This window comes from Excalfactoria chinensis, chromosome 1, assembly GCF_039878825.1.
Source record: "Excalfactoria chinensis isolate bCotChi1 chromosome 1, bCotChi1.hap2, whole genome shotgun sequence".
In the NCBI taxonomy this organism is placed as follows: domain Eukaryota; kingdom Metazoa; phylum Chordata; class Aves; order Galliformes; family Phasianidae; genus Excalfactoria; species Excalfactoria chinensis.
In genome coordinates, this window is record NC_092825.1 from 5,998,329 (window position 1) to 6,023,179 (window position 24,851).

Below are 24,851 nucleotides of genomic sequence, written 5' to 3' on the forward strand. Positions count from 1 at the left end.
GAAGGATCCTGGAGAAATTGCCCAGCATTAGAGAGTATGACTGGTTGAGCTTTCAATAATTAGGAGTTTAGTTAGTAAGAGTTTGTAACACAAAATCTGCATCTCCGAGTGTCGCAGATTAAGGCGTGTAAATCCACATTATACAAGAAGAGGAAAGTTCCAGATGTGTGAATGTTTGGGTCAGTCAGGTTAGCGGCATCCAGGGGATCTGTGTGTGTGCTGTGTCACATTTGTGGTAGATGAGAGGAATTGTCAGAGATGGGAAGATCACGGATCCTACTCAAAATAGGGACACTTCTATAAATCTCCACACGTCTCATTTGCCAAGAGTTTGCTCTGAGTCTTATTTGAAGACAAGTGTAATCTTGTTAAATACGCTGAAACTTTATTATCTGCTGAAGAGAGGGAATGAGACGTAGATGATCACACATAGGGCTGTGCTTTCAGAGGCTTATAACTCTGGATAGAGGGATCCATGTGGCATTAAATAATGATTATTCTGTCTTTCTGTCTGTCTTGCAGGGCAAGGATACACCTGGTCAAGTGAGTGAAAGTGGAGTGGTGTTCTACACGTGCCTGGTAAATTACAAAGGACAAAAAACATTTAATTCCCTGTAAAAACACCCCCTTGGAGCTATGTATTTGTTGGCTAAGCACTGTCAGATAATTATCTGTCATCTAGATGGGACAACTGTGTCCTCTGCTAGGTGTGTGGTCACTGACACATTGTCAATGGAAGAGCATAGGCATGTCCATGCTTCCTCTTGGCTCCAGATGTACCTGGTAGAGGATGCATGCAGATGATTGGGTGCTATAGCCCCAAGACCAAAATTTTCAAGCATGACCAAAGGAACAACTTCCAGCAATCGCTCTCATTATGATATGGATGAACAACTAACCGTCCTTTAGTCCATGTTGATCAACAGGGACAAAACAGGTGCAAGCACTTGGGCACTAACATGCCAGCGGTCCCACCTCTTCTGTAATTACACGCCAACAAAACATCAGAAAAGCAAGCTGACAAATACAGAAGGGATTTTTATAGAAAGGACAGGAAATATTTATTCTCATTCATTGGCTGTGGCAGAAATTTGAGCTTGTGTGGGAGAGTATAACAAGAATTAAGCACTGTAGGGGTTGTTAGAGACCCTTTCCTGCAAGTATTTGAGGCCTCTTTCCATCAATTAGATGTGATTTAGGCATAATACATGCAAACTGCAGCACAAGCTCAGCTGGAAAGACTGGATAACAAACGTGTTTAATCTGATTCCAACACACATAGATCTCCCAGTTCTACCTTGGTTTGTTTAATGCTGTTAATAAATACATTACTGTGCTGATATTCAGCACCTACAGTTCTAATGACAGCCAGTGTTACTGAAAGACAACACAAACAGGTTATCTACTCTGCTCACTCAGTATATCTGTAAGCCATTTTAAGTGAAGAAGCACAATAATAGTAACTTTTTTTTTCTTAATTGCATGATTTCAAGTCTTTTTCCTTCCATCCACTCCCCACCCAGAGATCCTGCTACTTACCAACACGTCTTTATTTAATCTTTTCCTAAAATAACCTTCTTCCACTGAGAAATTTGCAAGTGTTTGGGGAGGGGAGGTGTTGTTTGCTGTTGTATTGGAAGGAGAGAAGGGAAATTATTTCCTGGCTGAGATTTATGTGTCAAGTTTTAGCTTGCAGCCAGACGTTTTAGCCAAGTTATAAAATCTGAAGATAATTCCAACTCTCCTCCTCACTGACATTTATGAAGTAATTCCTGGTATGTGTCAAAATAAAAGAAGGTTTTGCACTGTGGAGACTTTCAATACAAAAGAGACCTACCTTTGCCTAGAAGCAAAGGGCAGGAAAAGATGTCACTCTAGAAAGAGCTGGTCATCAGAAGGAGGGAGCTGAACTCCAGGTTACTAAAAACTGGTCAATACATTGTCAAACCAACGAGCAAGAGAGAGAATGCACACAACTCTTGCACTTGTCAGTGAATAAAATGAAGATAGGCTTGGTTGAGGCATCAGAATCATTGGAAACTTCCATAAATACCATAAAGATGCTCTTGATCTGCTGAGACTATGCAGCTCATCTCTGCAAAGTGTTTTGATCCTTCAAGCAAAAGGATACTGAGCCATGGGGACTGCTGTTCTCCTTTTTCCTTTCTGTCACATTTGCCACATCAGACCAGGCCAGATCATGCTGGGAAGTGAGGTGACCAGAGCAGTCACCAACGGACTGTCTCAGAAGGAAGAGCACAGAGGCTGCAGAGATGAGTAACCATATCTACTTCAGTTGAACCCACTGAGAAGGGGTTAAGACTGTTGGCTATATCCATGCTAGTAAGATGGAGCAAAGCTCCAGTAAGCTGGGAAAGCTTCATTAAAGAGTAGCCCTCGCAATCAATGCAGCACAGTGCAGCAGCTGCTTGCTTGCCTCCTGTCCTTCCCAATGGGCCCGATCCAACCTCTCAAGGTCTCAGAGCTGAGCTCAGATGCAGATGGGAGGTGGTGATGAATGTGCAACCACTCCAACCCACACAGCTCTGGGGTTGTGTAATCCAATTGTAACACAGAAATAGAAGCTGGCGTGTTCCCAAAGAGCCAACTACTACAGGAGCTTGCTGAGTTTCTCTTACTTTCACTGAAAAGCTCAAGCAAAGAAGACGGCTGGCTGGGCTCTAAAATAACCTCCCATAATTTCCCTCTACTCCCCAGCCTGCAAATCTTTACGGTGCTGACATATACGCTCTCCCAAACTCCCACATTTTTTTAAGAACAGTTGAACCAAATGCTGGGAGAAAGCAAATCTCGTGAAGCCACCTTGGCTGTATTTTAATGCCTTCTGGAAAGATCCTAATGCAAGACAGACGTTCACGATATGTTTGCACTTGTAACTAAGCACTGGCTACACTCGAGCTTGGCTTTAACAAGCTTTCCCCAAAATACCACACATGAAATACAGGCAAAGAGACAAGGATGTTGGTTTCAGAGTTATGTGTGACAGAAGGCAAATGTCTAGAAGCTAAAAGTGAGTAGATATGAGGATTTCCATACTCGCTCCCATCTCTGTTATCTACTGTCCACACCTAAAAGCCTGTTTAGAGTTCAGTTAGATCAGAATTAATGCTCTGCTATAGACTCAAGGCAATGAGTCCAAGGCTTTGCCAACATGACCAGATAAGACAAGGTGACAGAAAGGAGATGAAAGTAATGTGATAGTGGACAAATAAACTGCCATTAGTCCAACAGCCACATGACAGCTTACGTCTACCTTTTGAAGTCAGTTGTATTATTGTTGGATAGGTGAAAGCTCATGCCTTAGGTCATTTATTTGAATACTCAAATTGAGTAAAGACTGTTGAAAATGCAGGCCACAACCCTGTACAAGCTTTTGATTGCTGAAGGAAAGTTTCCCAGACATTTCAAAGCTTCAGTATTCAAAGGCCTTTTCAGACTCTTAAAATAAAACTGATGTATTTGTAACAAAAGTCAAGAAACAAGAAAATTGAAGGAATAACCCAAAACGAACACTACTTGATTCAATTGCTGAGCTGAACTCAAAAGTCCAGTCTCATTCTTGGGTTTGCAGCCTGCCTTGTGCCCCTTTGACTGGACAAATCCAAACCCACATCTACTTCAGACAGTGATTAAAGAAAAGCTCATAGAGCAGTGTTTCACCTTTATTGCTTTATCTTACCAAAGTATAACAATACCCTAAGCTAATAAAGCCGCTTTTAACCAAAAATTTGGACAATGGCTTTAGGTTTCAAAATCATATATTACTTTATTTTCACATTGTGAGTCACAGCTCACAAGGTCTACACAGAATCACGTAGGAGAAGAGGAAAACTGAGAGATCCCTTAAATGAAAAGATGGGTAAATATCCTCCCGTATCAACTCACCTGGAGGTTAAATAGCAACAGTAATGATACATCAGTGGTTCTGAGCTGAGTTTTGAATCATGGGCTGTGGATGGTGCACAGTGAATGCAAATGCAGCTTGCTTGGACTTCAGAATTCCCCATTAGGAAACAATGAAGTTACAGTAAGGGCCACAACAAAGCGTGTCTGTAGGAACTGCAGCTGGGCACTCAGTCTTCAGTGTGTGTATGTTACACATTAAACCCCCTCTAGGCACAAATAATTCACACACAGCATCTGCAAGGCCTGCAAAAGTTCAGGAGAAAAGGAACACAGATGGAAGAAAGCCACTGCTCAGCTCTAACAAATTACAATCAATTCCCTGTTACAGATTTTCCATGTCACTGAGGACAATGTGGTGTTATGGGGCACTTTCACTCCTCATCATCAGCAGTAAAGCCTTCCCAAAGGCTACCTCAAAAATCCCTCCCTGGGTTACTGTGAGAAGCCTAAAAACTCCCTGCAGCAGCTGTGAGCAGATGTTCCTCCAACATCCCTTCTGACAGCTGCTCTACACCTCTGAGAGTGGGGCCACGCCGGCAGGACCCGAGTGATGTATGGCCACATCCCTGTCCAGTGGCAGGTCAGCAACATGCCACAGACCTCCAGCTCCTTTCTGCTCCTCTTTTTAACTTCGCAGTGCTAGTTGAGTGGAAGCAGTTTTCTGGATGCTTTCCCATTTCCTTAATACTTCAACAAACAGTACTAAGAGCATGGAAAGGCTCAGCATGCATGTTTAAGGAAACCCAGGCTTGACAAGTACTACTTGGCCATCACTACTGTGATGGAGATGTACTGGTCTTTGCTTTTCCCCTGTTTTTAAAGCTGCTGTACAGAGTGCTTTTGACGGGAAGCTTTAAAAAGCTTCTGTTCTGAAGTGGTTTTAGAAGACAGCCTCCATACAGGAATGCTTTTCCTCACTCTGACTCTTCAGCTATTGTTGAGTGTGGTAAAACTGTGCAACAGGCAATTTTCAATCTTGCTTCCAGGGCTGCTTCTTGTTCATTCCTGTGGTTGGATTTCCTTGCTAGAGATCATAGCTGTATGAGGTTTCCCATGGCTGAAATGGACAAAAATCATTAAGGATGGGCTTTGCAGCAAGAATACTGAATGCTCCATCACATCACGCATGGCTCCAAAAAACACATTTTTATGTTAACCAGTCTAGAAAATATCTGAGAAATAAAATACTGAAAGGTCAGGTCCAGTGTGGCCCAAGAAGAGATTTGGACTGGATATGAGGAAAAAGTTTTGTATGCTAAGAGTAGTGAAGCACCAGAACAGGTTGTCTGGAGAGGTGCTGGATGCTTGGAGACACTCAAGGCCAGGCTGGATGGAGCTCTGAGCACCTGATGTAGCTGCGGTGTCCCTGCTCATTGCAGGAGAGTTGGACCAGAAGACCTTTGAAGTTCTTTTCCAACTCAAGTGATTCTAAGATTCTACAATACTAAGAGCAACAAAAATCAATCTTGATCAGAACAGATTAGCTTGTACAGTTGAACCTTTGATCTGATTTCCTGCACAAAGTTGTCCAAAGACATCACTTATGTTCACTGAATGACCTCAGCAAGTACTTATCTTTCCTAGAAAAAAAGATCCAACCCCGTTTTCACTGATGGGGAATTCATCATGACCCCTGGCAAAGTAAAGGAAAGATTAATGATTTACTTGGGTTTAAAAAATGCTTTCAAGTTGGGTTACATATACATATATTGCTACCAATTTCCAGTTGCAGATCCAAAAAAAACAAAAAAGGAGAGAGATCTAAAGCAGAACACTTCTGGTTTGATTTCTGAGTCAGGAAATCCTCTTTGTAATTGCAGTCTCCCAGGTAAGTCCTATACTCCCACCCACACTACATCCAGGTGTTTAAGGAGGTGCTGCTTTCCTTTCCAGAGAATTGTGGTGGCCTCCAGCAATCCCTAATTAGCACCTTGCTGATCCACGAAGCACTGAATACCACTCGCTTCTCTATCGCTCGACTCTGTAACCAATAATTACATATTTGTCAGGCTGCCAAAATGCTCACACACACCTGCACACTGCCCACACGGTCCTTACAAAGAGATTTATAATAATTAATTGTAACATTCCTATCACAAATCTCTTATCCTGCTTCCAGCAGTGGCATGCAAGTCTGAAGACAGGCATGTCTGACTTCCCCTGCTTGTTTACCAAGTTCAAGTCAGTTAAGATTGTCTTCCCTCTGTATCCTTTGATGCTTTGATTCACTGTTATTTTTTTTCTCTTGACATCTTAATTTACATCTGGGTGAGGAATGATGCTTTTTCTTTTTCTTCTGTTTTCTTCTTGTTATTTGTTCATGTCTTCCTGACTAGTCTAGACAGCTCTACCACTTGCAATTTTCCCAAGATGGATGCTTGCCAAATTGCACGTCTCTCCTCCCACAGAAAGTGGGCCAAGTTTCACAAAACCAAACCTCTTCCCACAGCTCACCATTTCCCCAGCTAGCTGTTGTCTTCCAGAGCTGAAGGGATGAGAACTGAAGGCTTTGTAAGGCATTCATCACCTCCAGGACCCTTCCCACTTCCCAAAGGTATTCAATGGCCATGCAGCATCCCACCAAGCTGCATCTCTCATGCTGCTATTCCTGCTCCCTCTCTACTTTATGCTCACCACGGAACATCCCAAGTTGCTAATGCAGATGAGTACTGCCGCAGTGCTCTTCTTGTTGGTCATGATGCTGCCCTCCTTTGCTAAAGCAAAAGGCCTTGTTCAAATCTGCCTTCTCCCTGATTTGTTTCTAATCTGTTTTGCGTGTTATTCTTCTTCTTTTTTCCATACCATATTCTGTTCTTAAGTTCTTCTCAGTTTTCACTTTCTCTTACAGGTTGCTGGCACTGTTGACATCCATCTGCATTTAATCTTTTTGGGGTTAAGTCTTACACACAAATATTTGCTTTCCCTGCTGGCACTTTCAGCAGTCTAAGCAAAACTTTGAAATTTCCCTGTGGCAATAGCTGTGGGAGGTCCCAGACAGTGAGAGAAGGGGCTTCATTCCCTCATTCCTCATATACTTGCATCTCAGAGCATTTGTGGTAGTTGATTCCCATCCAGGATAGGGCAGAAACCACCTCCTTTGAGGCTCAGCCATCAATACAGTCTGCAACCTTAAATCCTGTGCTATGGGAGGATTACAGGACAGAGACCTACACACTCATAAGCTCCATGGAGAGAGTAAATAGACTGACAGTATCTTCCATCAGAAGATCTGGGGGATAGCAGATGGCATAGTATGGAGCATTCTCAAATCAAACAGAAAGTGATGATTCTCAACAAGACTGGACAACTTAAGGAAAGGTAATGTCACTAAAAGCAACTAACTACACACACACACAATACACACCACCAACAACAATAAAACATATATATAAATTAATTCACAACAGAGTTCTTGAACTGAAAACATTGGAGGTCAGGAGATCATCAGGAGGATCCAGCATACCTCATTGCCACCTTTGTACCGTCTTCCCTGGATACCTGTTTTAGATGTTTGTTGTGTTTCCTTGTGGAAGCAAACAGATGTGGACCATCTTTCTTTACATATGGAAAGAATGAATGGTCACAACTGGCTCACTTCAGCTCTTTCCCAGCCAAGCAGTTGCCAAAGAAAGTTTCAGCTCTGAAGCTCAGCTTTGCCTGATAGCAAGACATTAGGCATAGATGCCTTTACCCTCTGTGTGCCCAGTGATGTAGACAGCAAGATTTTCACACTGTGCTTCTTTTTGATCCACAAAATCTGTGTCCTTCCTCTTTTCTTCCTTCGTCTTAGCCATCAATAGGAAATAGTTCATAGACAATTTTAGAAGGCAGGTCCAGGAGCAGAACTATAGGTACTGGTGCTATGGCCATGCTGGAAACATACGGCTGGCAAAGAGGCCTTCATTCTGATCCAGTACAACCATTCTCATTTTATTACTAATAAGATGGGATAGCTGTAATACGAGGAATCATAGAATCATAGAATCATAGAATCATAGAATAGCTTGAGTTGGAGGGACATTAAATACCACACAGTTCCAACCCCTTGCCATGGGCAGGGCTGCCACACACCAAATCAAGCTGATGCCCCCAGAGAGGACTGAATGCTAACTGTTGGCTGTTAATGTTTAATTTCCTCCAAACTTCCTTTTGAGAGAAACATTTGAGGAAAGTTTGAAGAAATTCTATTCACTACTAAAAAAAAATAATAAACAGTAAATTTCACCTTAAGTATGATAAGAACAGCTGTCAGCTGTTGGAAGCCAAAAAGAGGAATGTCGCCTTTCTTCTCATGGCTGGGGAGAAACCACCCTGCAGCAGGTGCCAGAATGGCGCTCCTGCCACCTCAGAGATGCCTTGAGTTGAACAATTGAATGACCCAACAGAGCTTGTGAAAGCCCTCGCAGCTTAATGAAGTCACTGCTTGCTAACACTGGAGCAAAACCATCTTGTTTACTGCTGTAGTTCCATCTGTAAACATTTGTGCATCTGAAACCACAAAACTTGAGTCATTTTGACTTATTAATGGCACAGCACCATGCTGATTGCTGCTGTGTCTGACTGTTATCCTGTTAAGAGAGTGATAAACGAGGTCCCAAACACAGCCTTTCATCTCCAGAAGGTCCCATTTGGGTTCCCCTGGAAATGAATCATATGAAGGAGAAGTGAACATGAAGATATGGCTGGTCTCCTCTGGGTCCCAGCACTGTTGGAAGGGAAAGATGTCTCTCCAGAAAATCACCACCAACTTGACCACCCAAAATGGGCCAATGTTCATTTCCTACCCTGCCAACAATACCCAGGCTCACAGACCTCCTGCAAGATCAGTTGATGAGGTTTCTGAAGGTTGGGGTTATTTAACAGGTATGATGACGATCTGTGTAAAAATGTGCTTTTCCCACTTCATTGGCTCACCAGGTACAATTTCCTCTTGACTAGAACAGCGCTGATGTTCCTATAAAGCTAAAACTCTAAGACTTTCTGCAGGGATACTTTTCATTCACATATTTGTCTACTTGCTGAGATGTTTTTTGCATGATTACTTTGACCCCTCAAACCAAGTTTTTTTCCAAATCTTTTTGAAATAAGAAGAGAAAAAACTGTAGACTTTTACCCCAGTTCAAAACCTCCAGAGTTGGATTCAGCTCCAGGTTAGACAACTGACTCTATGGAGATGACCCAGTAGCCCATATGGAGGCGCCTGCTCTCCTTTCAGTCACTGTGCAGTACCCTTCCTGTCCACCATCTGCTGCTTCACTTTCCATGGAAACAGGAGAGGGCTTCAAACTTCTGCTAAGTAGATGATACAGAATGCAGGAGATATGGCTATTCAATGGGTTGCTTCACTTGTATGTAATTTAACTGCTGTGTCAGCTTTTAAAACCAAAACAGCACGAAACTCCCACTTCTTTTGTAGTCTAAACTTGCATTCTCTACTTTTTGCTCATAAGGCAACTATTTTGCACTAATTCAGGGCTTCCAATATTGGAACATTTGTCAAAAGAACTTCTGTACTTCACTCTGTTGGCTTCAGAACTTTAGAGAACTGCATGGAGTGAAGAAATTCAGCCTTTCTTCCCATTTTGCAAGCAATATTGAAGAGGACAAGCTAATGCCTTTCAAGCACTACTCAATGCATATAAATATGTATGTATATATCAACCACAAAGCCAATCCCAAGCCAAAATATTTATGCATAAAATATGTGGAAAAAAAAATTATGTTTAAAATCCCATCAAGAATATATACTAGAAGATCAAATAGAAAAGCTCTAAAATCAATGCTGAAGTAATTTAAAAAGCCTAATGAAAAAGCTTGTCTTACATGATGGTTCCAACAATGCTACCTGGATTAGAAAGCTTATTGTGGTTGTTACTGCCAGCTTTGGGGTCTAAGGCATTCCATGGTTAGAGATATTGTTTCCTTTTGATAAAGTACTGTTAACGTGTGTTTTCATTTCTTTTTTTCCTCTCCTTGCACCATCTTGAAAAAATCCTTTTTTTTCTCTCTCTCTGTAAATAGAACTATTTACACATTTTGCACCATTTCCTAAATCAGTCTGTAATTGACAGCAAGCTTATAAAGAAAGGAGACTAGGGGCTTTGGAACTTCAAAACACATGGAATTGCTTTAAAACAATTTAGAAAATTGGATTTAAATCCACAAACTAAAAATCAATGTCTTACAAGCATTCAAGAATTCTTATCCAAAGGCTTTAAGAAGATAAAGATTCCAATAGGCATCATAAGCTCTGAGCAAATTCAAGCCACCTGCTCCACACAGCATTGCACAAAGGAGGACCCTGGGCAGGTTGCAGTGCTTGCCTCAAGCTCTGGCCTTTTCTTGAATCCACTGAATCTAAGCCCAGAATGTCTATTTGAAGGAAAAGCACGTGGTGAGACAGACCCATAGTCGTGGTTATGGTATTGTAGAATAAATGCTGCAGGAACACACCAGTCCCTTTTAGATCACATTAAGACCATACAGGGCCAAGGCCAGACCACAGCGTGAGCTTACGTGAGCTCTGTTTCTCAACATTAATGTATCACCTTCACCCAAAAGGCAAGAAGAAAATGCATTTGCAGGGTTACCCTCACCACTGGATGCAGCACAGAAGCTCTTTCAACTCACATGTTTTGCTGGGCATGGATTTCCCAATCACTGCTCTAGACAAGAAGTTAGAGATGCCAAATGCAGCTGACAATGCAAGTACAACTTGGGTCAGAGAAAGAACTGGAGGAGTGATTCCCTTAGCCCAGCAGAAATCATTAGATACTGATAAATACTCAGTCTGGTTTTGGAAGCACTCAGACCAAGCCTGAGACTACCTCCCTAACTACACAGGACGGTCCAGTGGCTCTGGCACTAAAGATCTGGATCTCAGTCCCAGAAACAACTTTTACTTCCAGGAGAGAGCCACCAACTGCTTACTATAAGGGAAGTGGAAACCTTTTTACTTATTTGAGACCATACCACGTCTTTTGTGCCATAAGATGCACATTCATTAACTTGTCAATTCAGAGTCAGTTTTTGTACAGAGGAAGCAACAGTGCTGCAAAAGAGAGGATATAACGCTGGTGTCACTAAGATTTGTTGCCTCAAGCATTTCTATAAGTAGCAGTTCTGTTAGGAATCCTCCTAATTAAAAGGATAAATGAAACGTGGGACAGATTTCAGCTCAGACACTAACACACTTCAGTTTAGATGTCAGCAGGTAGAAGGTGTCTGTACAAAAGACCATTGTCTTGAGATTTCCTAACAGTGGAGTTCTAGAGGCCAAACAAAGTGTCCAACTCTTTCTTGGGCAACTTCAGGTGTCCAAGACATCTGCAGAGGACCACAGATGACTGCTCTTCTTATCCTAAAATGAACACCACTCTTTGGTTAGCTGAAATGCTCTCTGTCCTCTTTTATTTGGGATTCCTGGGAGTGTTATTCACCTGCACACATTGTGCCACCTGCTGCTACATGAACTGCCCATGTTGTCCCCAGGCTGACACTGCAGAAGGTGATGTTCAGGTGAACAGTAAGCTTCCTGCTATTGCTGGTCTTCTGCTTTCTTTCAGATCTCCTAGGCATCTCAAATGATAAAAGGCACCCACTTCTGGGGACCACATTGTTCCCATGAAGGTCTCAGCCTGGCCACTGATTCCTACCCAGGGTTGGAAATGCCAGTGATGCCCTGCTGGCCTGATCTCAACTTTCTGGGCATGAGTGTGGAAAAAGAAAGAAAAATGAGTTCTGTTCTTTCAGTGGTTTCCCTTATTTAAGTGAAACATGTGTTACACTAACTGGAACCACATGTCTAAGACAATAAGTTGGGGAATACCACATTTGAACTTCTGCTGGGTGCTGATGACCTCCCAGGGCAGACAGTACTGAGTCTCCCCCTGAAAGCCCAGGGCAAGCCTGTCATGACCTGTTCTTCTTTTGGGGTCCCAAATGGCTCTGAATCCTCTTTTAACTAGACAGAGAGACTGTTTCCACTTCTTCCCTACTTTGGCTGACTCTGCTGCTGCCTACAAAGACTGCCTGTCTCTTTCCAAGATAAAATATATATATAAATAAAGATAAATCCCCAGAATCTGTAGATGAAGGAAAAAGATACTGCTCCCTGACAGACACTGCAGTGCTGCAATATCCACAGTCCCTTTGTGGGGTACAGACCAAGCCTGGACACTACCAGTGGTTTAAAGCTATGTGTAGGATTGGGAGCAGGTTAGAGTACATGATTCGCCCTGGGCAAGCCTGAGATTACTCCATTTCAAAACAGAGGAAATGCTGTAAATACCACAGCAAATGTAATTACCAGAACATGATAAACACCACTTTGTTAGCAGCAACCATGGGAGGCTTCTCCTGTTTCAGATGTTTCTGACAGTGAGCAGAAAGCAAACTCGAGGTCAATCCTGATGTCTGGATACAGAACCATGGCTCTAGTTTGGGCTTCTTTTTAATTAGCTCCAGTACGTGTTTAGTCCCAGGTGCTGATGTTGTGATGGAAGGATCCCACTCATTCTCAACGTCAGTAAAGTGATTTGGGAGCAGCACCCTCCCGTAAGAAGCAGCTCCTGATTGCCACTAATTTGGAAGCATTGGGATATTTCACATCAATATCTCAGCTGCCCATATAGACATAAGTTAAACATTTGGATTTTGTCACTGAATGTGTTTTTGAGCCATTTCTATTGCAGCAGGAAAGATTTGAGCGTAAAACACTATTTCCTGGATACGTTTAATCAAAGTTCTGCACTTTTGGGAAAGGAACCAAGAATCACATTTGCTCCCTGTCCTTAGAAACTGAGATTTAGGAAAACACCGGCTCAATTAAGATTTTAATGGGCAGATTGTGAAGGGGCAAATCTCTGAACTCAAACAAAACATGCTGCCGGCCTAAAACATGTATAAGGCAGAAAAACAACTGCTGATGGAAGCAACAGCTCTCCCATGGGGCATTATTAAAGCTGTTTCCAATCCACATCACCACAGTCATCTTCAAGGCTTCAGGAGGTGGGCTGTGGATGCTATGTGCCACCTCCCAGGGTTGCTCATCCTGGGAATGGGGCATCAAGGGAATGAGACACTACTGTCACCACAGCCATTCTGTTTGAGGAATGAACCAGGGCAGAGCACAGTGAAACATTATACCTTATCCCAAAACTCTGTCATGCCTCATGCAATGGATATTCCTCCAGAGGCAGGAAGCCTATGGAGAGTCTCTTCTGACTAACAGACTCGCTGCAACCTCCCAGCTTGAATCAAAGCATGTAAATAATGGAGATTTCATCACATTGGTTGGCTACACATTTCAGTACATTATATCCTCATTTCCTATCTCTATGATTGTTTTCTTTCTCTTATTTATACCCATTATTTTTAATTTGTCTTTACTTACAGCTATCTCTCCAATACAGATACATGCAGACCAAGTACAATCCGCCTGCATCCTTCCTACTGATAAACCATGTACATGGAGATTCTCAGCTTAGGGCACTGTTTGTAGGCCAGGAATAAACTCATAGCATTTCTTATCCACTCAAGAGCATAGGCTGGTGTCCAACAGAGCTCTCCCATGGAGCTCATCATTCCTCCCCTTAGAATCATAGAATTATAGACTCATTAAGTTTGGAAAAGACCAATAAGATCATCCAGTCCAATCATCAACCATCATGCCCACTAAACCATGTCCCTCAGTGTCACATTTACACTTCCTTTGAACACCTCCAGGTATGGTGACTCCACCACCTCGCTGGGCAGCCTGTGCCAATGCCTCACTTTTTCTGGGAAGAAATTTTCCTAATATCTAACTTGAACCTCTCCTGGCACAACTTAAGGTCATTACTTCTTGTCCTATTGCCATTTCCCAGGGGAAGAGGCCCACCTTGCCAAAGCCTCCCTTCAGGCAGTTGTAGAGAGCAATAAGGTCTCTCCTGAGCCTCCAGACCAAACAATCCCAGTTCCCCATAAGACTTGTGCTCCAGACCATTCACAGCTTTGTTGCCATTCTCTGGACATGCACCAGGGCCTCAGTGTCACTTCCACAACCCTACACAACGCTTTTATGTGGAAAGAGCTTTCCTGCTCCACAACAAAACAGAAGATATTGAGTAGATGCGGCTGTTATGTTCATGCTTCAGAGACTCTGAAACAAAACTTTTCCCCATGCAATGGAAATGGGGAGTTACATCATCTGACTTTCTATTTGTGTCCTCAGCCGGCATCAGCACAAGCTGTTCCTCTACTCTGACTTTCCTTTCTTTCTCTCCCCAACTACCATCCAGTTATGCAACTGAGTTTTTTCCACAATAAATATATATATATATATAATCAAGAACATCCAGGAGAACATAATTGTGCTTTGTAAAGTCTCTGGAAAGACCGAAAGCAAGACAAACAAGTGAACGTGCTCTGAAACAGGTTTGCAGTGAAGATGAATGGAGGTGACAAACTCATTGTATTTTGAGGCAATAAAGAGAACATGTGCCATCACCATCCAACAGCATAGTTTGGTTTGAATAAGTAGTCAAACCCCAGGTGCTCACATGTCACACATCCAAACACATGTCCTTGGAAGACATGGAGAGGCAAAAGGAAGGGCACAGGAGATAGAAAAATTAGTTAACAGATTACAGACAGTCATTTCTAATCTCCCTGGAGATAAATCCTAGTTCAAAGAGAATCGTCTCCACTGAACTAGGGAACACAGCCTCGCTTCTACCATCCTCAGAATGAGATAGCCCTCCCTCTGCTCTTTCCTTTTCACATTACACAGCGTCATGGAAAATTGCTTCTCTCCCAGTAAGTTTTTTTTCCCTATTGGACTTCATTTTACAGATAACTGGACAGCAGTTGTAGCGGTATCGTTCCAAAAGAAACCTCTAATTGTGGCAGTGAAAGGAGGTAGCCGCTGCAACAGCTGCCAGAAGCACCTGCAACATTTCTGGCAGTAACCAGCTGCAATTGGCCATGCCAAAACCCTATTCTCCCAGTGCCCTGAAAATGGTTTGCATTGGCTCTGTGTTCCAGGCTGGCAGCAAAGCTAAACCTGCAACCACGTGGCTGCCCATGCCCAAGTTCCATGGGGCAAGGATGTTTCTGCAGGGAAATTTGGAAAGTCATTTGGCTGGTGGAGGCAGGATAGATATTAGAAGGCTGCATCCGCAGCTTCCATTGAGGACTTGAACTACTGCTGCCTCGGAGCCAACTTGGCTTCCCCTTCGTGAAAATAAACATCAAAATACATGGGCTGGGAGAAAATATGTCCCTGACTGAAAGACCTCATCTCCCTTCAAGGCAGAATGACTGATCCGGTTACAGGCAACATTATAGGTGTCCCATCTGCCAGCTGGATTTCCACAGTTGTTAGTTTTAATAAACATTTTCTCCTTTTTCTTTTCTTTTTTTTTTTTTTTTTCTTTTTAATCTCACAGGTAAATGAGGAAAGGCACAAGTGGAAATGAAGGACTTCTTATTGCATACAGGATTGACTGTGGCCAATAACTAAACCAAAGTGCGACTCTGCTCACAGCCAGACAAGTGTTTGTACTAAGGACAGAACTTAGCCCAAGACTGCTGGTCCTGGACCCCATAAATCATCCTTCCCATCTATTGAAAAAGACAAAGCATGAAATCTTCACATGCAAGAACACCTAACAGATCTACAGACTTACAGATTAGATAGAGTCTCCCATATTTGGGTTGAACAACAGCTTGGGAGCATCCATCATTCACTGTGTCTGCTCCTGGATAAGAAAACCTTCCAGATATTCACTATGAATACAGTCCTCAGAATGGCCAGCCCAGACTGTGACCTAGGAGAATCCAGGCAGGCAGAAATCCAGGTATACCTGTCTTAGATGTTTGCTTCTCCCTCCTGCTCCCAACCCAACAAAAAGCACTGAAATATTCCTGGTGAGTTACTCCAAGTACAGGGAAGCATTCCTGACCATCTTCCAGTAGCAGCTAATGCTACTCTCAATGGCTGAAAAACCACAGGACAAATGTGATAAGTATGAATGGCTGAAAAACAAATAAGCAAACAACACCACTGCCACCATTACCTGCTTTTTTGGGCTTCATGTTGTATTTTGCCTTGGATTCATAAGATAATACCCTACAGGAACATGGGCCTTGACTTTCCTCCTTGGAAGCCAGGGGTACCCTGGGAGTACCTTACCTATAAGAACCTGCGTCAAGGAAGGTGATCTGGATGTAGACACAAACGTTTTCAAGCATGTGTTGCCCCACACCTTTTCAGGTCCCAGCTCCAGTAACTGCTCATGTCCCCACCAGCATTGGTGGGCCTTCTTTGCCCTTTCAGCCTTCCCAGTCTACATGCAGTGGGATGTCCTCCATCTCCTTCTAATGCTGGAAAGGCCATGAGCATGAGGACAGAAAAGCAGAGGAATCACTGTGCTGCTCACACATGGGGAAACAAAGTCAGACTTGGTCTTTTCATATCTTCTTGTTGCTGTTTGAATCATGACACTGCCATCTCTAGCAGGCTTGGAGGAAGAGGTCTGTGTCTCTTCAAACTTTCCACTGCCTTCTGCAGGAGGTATCTCTTATGCCTGCCTCTACCAGACTTCATGCTAACACAGAGGGAACATGACCAGGTTGACAAACATCCACATCTCCAATCCGCCCTGAGACCATAATGTTGACATCTCACTTGTGCCACACTCTGTGAATTTGGCCCCATCCGGTTTGCTGCATCTTTCTTATCCAGCTGGGAAACATATTGCTTCTGCTCTTGGCTTGCAAAAAAAATCTTTATACAGCTGAGCAAACACTGAAGGAGAAGCCAGACCAAGAGATGAAATGATCTGCTGTGGTTGAGGTCAGATGCCTGCTCATGTACAGAAGTAGGTAGCCTCATGCCACGAAATCCAGAATAATTTAATGCATTTGGCAGAAGTCATTGAAAATGTGGCTCTGTATAATTAAAAGCAGCCTGAAGCCATGTGGGTCTCCGCTCATCGCTAGTTCCTGGAAGGATTGCCTTCAGAGGCAGCAGCCATGCACACATACTCATGGCTGCCCAGGCATTTCCTCGCCTGGCAGGCTGGAAGCAGGATAATTTTGAGGATATCATGTACCTCAATGTGCATAGTCAGAGCAGGCTGTGCTCTGAAGCAATCTACATCCACTGATGGTGAGCAAGGTAGTCCAGATTTCTCCACCAGTTGGTGGGACACTGGTGTATTCTCACCTCTTTTTGCCTTGCCCTGCACCAAGCTTCCAGAGTTCAGAGGGTTCTCTTTTCAACCCCAAACTGAGACTAATCACAACTGATATCAAACTGAAGACTTCATACACTGCTTCAGGTCAACCCTGCTACGTGACACTGTATGAGAACAAATGGGCAAGCTGCCTCATAATAAAGAAAAAGGGTGCCTCTATAAGGCACTCTAGGAATAGAGACATTTCCCCATTTCCCTGCTTGGAAATACTCTAAACACCATCTGGGTGCTACAAATAAAGGAATGTTAGTGTGCAGTGGAAACATCCCACGGATTTTGAAGTCTTCCATGGCCTTTTGTTCTCTATTTTATCACTCTGTGTTCATGTGGGAAGACAGAAAACTGATAGGGAGATGCTTACCACATCCCTAAGAGTCCCCCATCACAGGCTGAGTGGGAAATGAGTCCATGCCATTTCCACACCAAAAGACTCCAAGGGACATTACCCAAATATATCAGCTATCTTGTGGTTTCCCTTCATCCCAGACACTTTTCAGCAGTTGTCCTTCTCATTTAATGCAGCTCACAACTATGCAAATCAAACACAGATTGCAGGGCAGGGATATGCTCCTTGGGTGGGTTACTAGAAGGAAAACAAAAGCACAGTAGAACATCATTAAAATGAGATGGAAGCAATGGGCATTCTCTGCCATGGTATTTTGCTGCTTCAACAAGCTGCAGGGAAAGAAAACTAATGTAAAAAAAAAAGAATTTCAAACCTTTATTGTACCCTATTTTTATCTACTTTGAGGTCATTTTGCCTTGCCCTTGCCACACTGGAGTTTTAAAGAGAGCATTTTCTATTTCCCTAGTGCCTCAGGATCAGGGAAGGGAGGATCCTTCATGTAGCTCATGCTGTAAGAAAAAACAGAAGGCCAGTACATGGGAATTAAGGAAAACTGCCTTAACCCAGCTAGACTGCAGTGGGCTCCACAGTACGCACTAGAACACAAGGATGGCTACCCATGACTGGCACTTCCCAGCCCTCCAGTTCCTCCCCTAGAACCCAGAGCAGAGAGGAAACTACCAGGACAAACATCCAAGTCATTCTCTGGTAGCCCAAGGAGCCTTTGTGGGAGATGCTGTTTCTCCATGATTTAAGCCTTAATGGTCTTACAAAGTGTCTCTGAATGTGAGCCATGACCATCCGCCCAGCTGAGGTCACCAGGACAAGGAAGAGGCTACAAACACTGCTGCCCAGGGATGGGTTCAGGGAGTGACTCAACCCAGTGGCTCCCAGTGTATTCACATGCCCTCTGTTGAAATACAAATAGCTTTGAAACTATTTCCTCCATTTCTGCAGAGGAAGAATGACATTTCATTCAATTTTTTTCTTTGTATAATAATGGGAAAGCTAATTATGCAATTACAATTGCTTTTCTTATCTGGTTCCTTTTTTAGCTGCTTCAAAGCCTTGCAGGTGTTACAACTGGGTCATGAGGTGCTTGTTACAGCGGCCAAAGTGCCACTGGAGAAGAAGATGCTAAGCAGGCATTTGTAGATTGCCTCCTAACTTGTTAGTCACCTTGCTTTTTATTAGGAATGCTGACAACTTCCATGAAAGCTTTATTATTACCCATAGAAATCCCTGAGGGTCTCTCTAAAATTGAGAAGGAAAATAATTCACCTAAATCAGCTGAAGTAGCAGCCGGGCTGCAGGTCTGATGATTGAGAGGGGAAAAAGCAATTCATGGAGAAAGGCTCAATAAAATCTCCTCCTGCAAACTGAATAAGCCAATAAAAATGAGCCTCCTCATCAACTTGTTAACAAAACCAAGAGCTAAAACTCCTCTGAGTAATAACTAACTGCAGGCATGTTCAACGCTTCCATAGAGTTGACCCTCATACTTCCATAGACTCCATAAACAGGGCCTCAAGTTACCCTGGTGTAATCCTTTCTATGCAGAAAAGGCAGCAATTAAGAGACTGCACAGCCCTACAGAAGGCCATTCAGGGGGAGAAATGTGAGCTACCAGCTTTGTACTGAAATGTGAAAGCCTGCATGGGGCACTGCAAGAGGGGAAACTGCTTTCTCATCACCTCCTCTCAGCTTCAGCAAGCAGAAATCAACTCTCTTCATGCAGAAAAGTACCATTTAGCATGTAGCAAAATCTGTTACGAGAAAGAGGCATTGGCGCATTTGGATAGCAAGGAGGGTGATGATGTAACGCTGAATGTTCATATCTATCACCCAAAGAAAACTCTGAGGAATTGGATTTGATGATCCTTGTGGATCCCTTCCAACTTAGGATCGTAGAATCATAGAATGGCTTGCAATGGAAGGGACCTTAAAGATCATCCAGTTCCAGTACCCCTGCCACTGGCATGGTTGCCAACCACAAGATGAGACACTAGATGAGGTTGCTTAGCACCGTGTTCAACCTGACCTTGGAACACTTGATAGACCACATAGAATTCTATGATTCTATGACCTGTAGGACTGCTTTTGAGCAAAAAAAGAGGTCCCAAGGCTGCTCCCTAAAAGCATCAGGATCTTTCAGCAATGCAACTCCAGTGCTACTGGCTGCACCAACCTACAGACAACAACTGGGTGTAATGCAAGGTTTAGTGAGCAATCATAGGCACTGAGGGAAGAACTGGATAGAGGCCAAGAGGACTCCAGGGCACTTCCCAAAGCCAGAAGGGAGCTGGAAATTGTGCCTCAGCCAGCACAGCACAGCCCAAAAAGTGAACATTCTTTGATGCATCCACAGGTCTCCCCTCGGGCATCAATGTGAGGCTTGAGTACAAACACAGAGCTTTTAAGAATTTTAATCAGGTTTTTATTACTCCTTAATTGGTCCTTTCTTTAATAAAAACACCTTATTAAAGGAAACTGCTGCGACTGCAAGATTTGTTTTATAGGCAACTACTGCATTTCTCCAATGGGCTGGAGAGTGGGAAGAACAGCCTAAAACTGTAACTCCAGAGGGGCAAAGTAGAGTTCCTGTATCATTATCTCCACCAGCATCAGCTCTTAAGCTTCAAACAGAAGGGAGAGGAGTTGAAGCGATTCGTTAAACTCCAGCTGTGGTGTGGTAGAAGCTCAGGGCTTTAGCACCAATCTTGTGGTAAACCAAAGCAAAGCAGGAGGTCTGTGAGCATCTCTGAGAGGCTGAGAAAGGTTAGGATAGAGCCTAACTGATTACAAGCATGGAGGCCAAAGTGGAACTGCGCAAAGAAAGGACAGCTGAGCTACTGTTGCTCTCCAAAATGGCCAGAACAAGAACCTGAGTAAATTCATCAGACTGTGGGGTTGTTGGAAAACCATGGATAGCAGCGCCTGGCCCTCAGCCCAGATTGAAGGGGCTTAAAGATGCAGCTGGTTACAGCTTCCAGCAGCAGTAGCAGTCAGGACGAGGAATGTGTTATCCCCAGCAAATTGTCTGGAGTCTGGCCTCCTTTTACCATGTGCCCAGGGGCTTTCCGACAGTTGTAAGGTTTTCCTGCGCTCTGTATCCCTTTACCGTGTCAGTGTGTTGAGGATTTTCTGCACATCTATTTGTTCCCCCAAGCGCTGGGCAGAACAGGAGAGAGGAGGAGAAGGAGCCGGCATCTTTTCATTCTGTGGGACAGTCCTTATGGGGCTGCGAGGAGCACTGGGAAAAAGTCTTTTGGAGTCTTGTTGTTGACAGAGCCATGTGTGAAGATATCCCAAGACTCAAAGGTGGGACCCTCAGTTCCTCAACCTAGACCTTCACCTTCTGGTTTGAGGACATCAGCACCTCTGTCTCTTCCCTCAGACTTGATCCCATCACCACTGGATCTGATAAGGCAAAGCAAGGAGCAAAATGCCAACCATGCCTGTTGGGAAGAGATGCCAATCCACACTGGGAAGAGAAGGGTAATGCTAAGAAGGAGAAGCCAATTCCTAATGCAGCGATAGCCAAGAAGCCTATCTATCTCCAACACAATAGCACTGATGCATGGGCTGAATGGGAGCACAATCCAAACTATTTTTAACTAGTGCAGAGGAAGCTTTTACTTTTCACTGCAAAAGGAAGCAGACAACATGGCCATCAGTTGAGCTCAGTTTATCCCCTCATAGGGTGTGTGCAGAGGTATTTAAAGCCCCCAGCTCTGGCTGTAATTCCCTTTAATCTGCTCACAGCTGTGTGGGGTCAAGGAGCACAGCAGCTGAGATGCACTTTTGATCCATGTGCTCTAGGTTCTGCCCTGGGGTTTCCATTCCAGCTAACAGGTGAGTTGTACCATTGGCATCACTAAGCACCAATCCATCAGGGTCCCCTACATTTGGTTCCAAATGTATATTTGAATGTCAATAATCCCCCCTCTCTCCCCAGAATGGGACACTGGTACTCTCAGGGCATCCCAAGGACTGGAGTCATGCCCATGGTGCCACTGGCACCCAGTGGACAACACAGCAGTTCAATCTTAGCCCATGGGAAAAGTCTCAGCTGCTGCCAGAGCTTCTGCCTTCACAAATATTGTGCATGAATCCACAGGACACAAGAGATGATACATGTCCCCTCCCATCCTGACCTAAAGAGATGCTTCAGATGTTCTCAGCTCCCCGTGGAAACCACCAGCCTCATAAAACAAAGTTTGGCACTAAAAGAAAGAGGTCTCCAAGTTCCAGTTCCGCAAGTGTATATACCCAGAACATCACTGCAGGTTGCTCCTCTCTGCCAAAGAAGTGTTTATAAAAAGCTTGCATTTATTACAAACACTACAGCCCCATAAAGCTCAGAAGCCACTGGCAACAGACACCAGAGGACTTTCCATGCTAAAAATATACTTTCTTCAGGGAGAGCTGCCTAGAGGGTGAATTACTTCTCGTGCTCTCCCCTGGGAGGAGAAAGGCACCTTATTCAGCTTGCTCCAGAGCAGGTGCTGGCATTACTCAGACGAATGTGCCCTCAAGAGCCTTTATTCCCCCAGCAGCTACAAAGGCAGCTTAGGACGATTACCTTCGAAATCAATGTTTATGCTGCTGTGTGTATTAGGCAAGAATAATCCCTCACAGCCTGCAGTGGTCCAGACAAGAGCGAAACCAGAAGCCAAAAAGCTCTACTCCCAAACATTTTCATTGAAATAAAAGTGTCGGTTCTGCAGACAGCAAGACGACAACAGGATCCTAATTGATTCTGGTTTCCCATCTATTGCTCACGATCAAATCAATGTCGGGCTTTGCTCAGCCCCAAGGGAAGTTAAAGGGTCAGCAAAGAGGTGAGCACTGAAAGCAGAACTTAACATCTCCCCACCAGCAGGGTGTTGTCTGCCAGTGATGGTGCCAACAGACCAGGAAAATCAGGGACCAGCCAATATACATACATATACACATATAGATATATACGCATGCAAATGACACTTGAATGTCTGCGCCCACCTAGAAAACAAAGCACCAAAGAGCAAATAAATCCCTTACTCGATTATCTTCTTGGATCTCCCAGTCGCTGGAGAAGCTCAGGGCGTGCTGTGCCTGCGAGCAGTTGGAAAACTGGAAAAGGCTGGCAAACATCCTCCTGTTCTCCTGGGTGTCCGGGAAAATCGCCTCCTGGAAGTTCACCCCATGTGGCAGGAGAATGTAATTCTCATCCATGCTGAAACACAAACCATGGGGCAGCTGCTTTAAGGCTCTATTGCAGAAGTCACTGTTGTTCTCCAGCTCAGCCAAGTGCCACCAAAGTTGCATGGACAGACTTTGAGCCATCGCATGGCTCTCAGCAGTTCTGGTACTTTGCTGCCTATATTCTCTCCATGCATTTGACCTGGTAGCTGCAGGGAGGACCTGGCAGGCTCCTGCTGCCCTGCAGATATCAATGAGCTCCCAAAATATGTCAAATCTCTCTTTAGGCCTTTGGTTCCTACTGAATTTGTATTGCGTTGCTCTTGACCCCTGAGTCTAAGTGCTCCTTCAAAGTCAATAAATAACTTTTGGAAGGCATGTCCTTAAAGATATTGTCCCAGACTGAGCACTGGACAGCATCAGAGCTTGTTTTGCTATGCACCCAGTGTAAGGATATAGCGAGCATTTCGAAACAAGCCACAAAGCAACATTTTGCAAATGCTTTTGGATTGAAAGGTCAGGGCAATGGCTTTGTTCCCACATTGTGGTTTATTTTCTTATTCTTTCAATGAGCCCAAAGTCACGATTTGGCTGGGACCAACAGAACGCTGCCGGGTGTGCATTTGGGGATTGCTCCTGTACTCTCATGCCAAACTTCGGAGAACAGGCACTGGCCCCTCTCCAGCGCTGGAGAAGAGCTCTGTTCATGAAAAAAAAACAAAAGCAGCAGCACCCAGGGGCTGCTTAACAGCAGCTCAGCATTAAAGCAGTGCTGGGATATCCCAGCTCGGGATGTTTCTTTGGGGTGGATGTGCGGAAGATGAGATACTACGTGGAGAGCAGCGGGACGGGGCCAACCCTCCCAGTCCTGGAGGATGCCCGGATATGTGCCACGGCACCCAGACCCCCCCGGACCCCCGAGGCCGGGACTCACCGGAGGAAGAAGAAGTAAGCGTAGCCCTGCATGACGGTGTGCGAGTGACAGGAGAAGTAGCCGAGCCCTGTGAGGTTGAGTCGGGAACCGGCGGGCACCTCCAGCATGCTACCCCACGCTTGGTCACACAGCAGTTCGATCTCAGCCGAATAAAAGAGTCCCCCCGGGTTGTGCTGCGAGCTGGCACCGGACGGAGGGTCCCGTTGCCAGGGCAGATAATTGTAAGCCCCGTAGGGATCGGGATGAAGAGCCAACACCCGCGCGTAAACGATGATGGAAGCCAGCTCGGCTCGGCAGCCCTCGCTCAGCGGCCGCCACTCGGCCGGCAGCTGGCAGCCCCCCCCGGCGCCCGCCCCGGCCCCCAGCCCCAGTGCCAGCCCCAGCAGCAGCAGCGGCCCCGCGGGCGGCGGCATCGCGGGAGGCTCCGAGCCGGGGGGGGGCGCGCCCGGCTCCGCTCCGGGTCCGGCACCGGGACTGCGGACTGAGGATGGGAATGGGGGAGAAGGAGGGTAGGGGACAGCCCGGAAATGTTATAGGTGGAAGCTGTAGGGAGAGGGATAGAGGGAGAAGGGATGGGGTTGAAGCAAAAGGTGGGAAAGTCAAAGGTGTCCCCCGTAAATTTAAATAATAATAATGAGACTTAGAAGGTTTGGGGAGTGAAGGAGTGAAGATGCAAAGGGGTGAGGGTGCGAAGGGGTTGAGATGCGAGCGGCTGAGATGCAAAGGGGAGGGCTGGGAAAAGGGAGAGACATGCGAAGGGGCAGAGATGCGAAGGGGAGGGAGGGAAATGGGAGAGTTGCAAAGGGGGAGGTGAAAAGGGAGGGATGCAAAGGGGAGGGATGAGGAGGGAAGAGGTGGACGGGACGGACGGCACGGACGTGCAAAGAAGAGAGAGATGTAAAAGGGCGGAGATGCGAAGGGCAAAGCACAGCCCCGGGGGGTTAAAGCTGCCGCTGGGCATCCCCGGACCCCACGGGGAACGCTGGCGGTACCCGGGGCTCAGGGAGGTGGAGACAGGTCTAACAGGGAGGGCAGGGACTGAGGGAGGTGCCAGATCCCACTTGCGATTTCCTTTCCTAGAAGCCTGCAACTCTTTCTCAAAATGCAGCTGCTGAGAAAGGTAAAAATAAAAAGCCGGCACTCCGCGCTGTCACTTCCCACCGCTTACTCCATAGAACTGCGGCACCCTGGGGCTTCTCCAGCTTTCGGGCAGATGGCT

The 24,851-nt window shown here is 44.9% G+C and overlaps 1 protein-coding gene across 1 annotated transcript in view; it reads right to left on the reverse strand.

Moving 5' to 3' along the window:
* Nucleotides 1–24,632, reverse strand: part of CCDC3 (coiled-coil domain containing 3) — a 40,169-nt gene extending 15,537 nt beyond the window's left edge. Inside the window, exons 1-2 of the mRNA XM_072343811.1 lie at nucleotides 23,633–24,632; nucleotides 22,558–22,732 (exon numbers count right to left, since the gene is read on the reverse strand). Coding sequence (XP_072199912.1) covers nucleotides 22,558–22,732; nucleotides 23,633–24,045 — 588 coding nt within the window. The 5' untranslated portion in view covers nucleotides 24,046–24,632. The remainder of the gene's footprint in view (nucleotides 1–22,557; nucleotides 22,733–23,632) is intronic.
* Nucleotides 24,633–24,851: the final 219 nt, after the last annotated feature.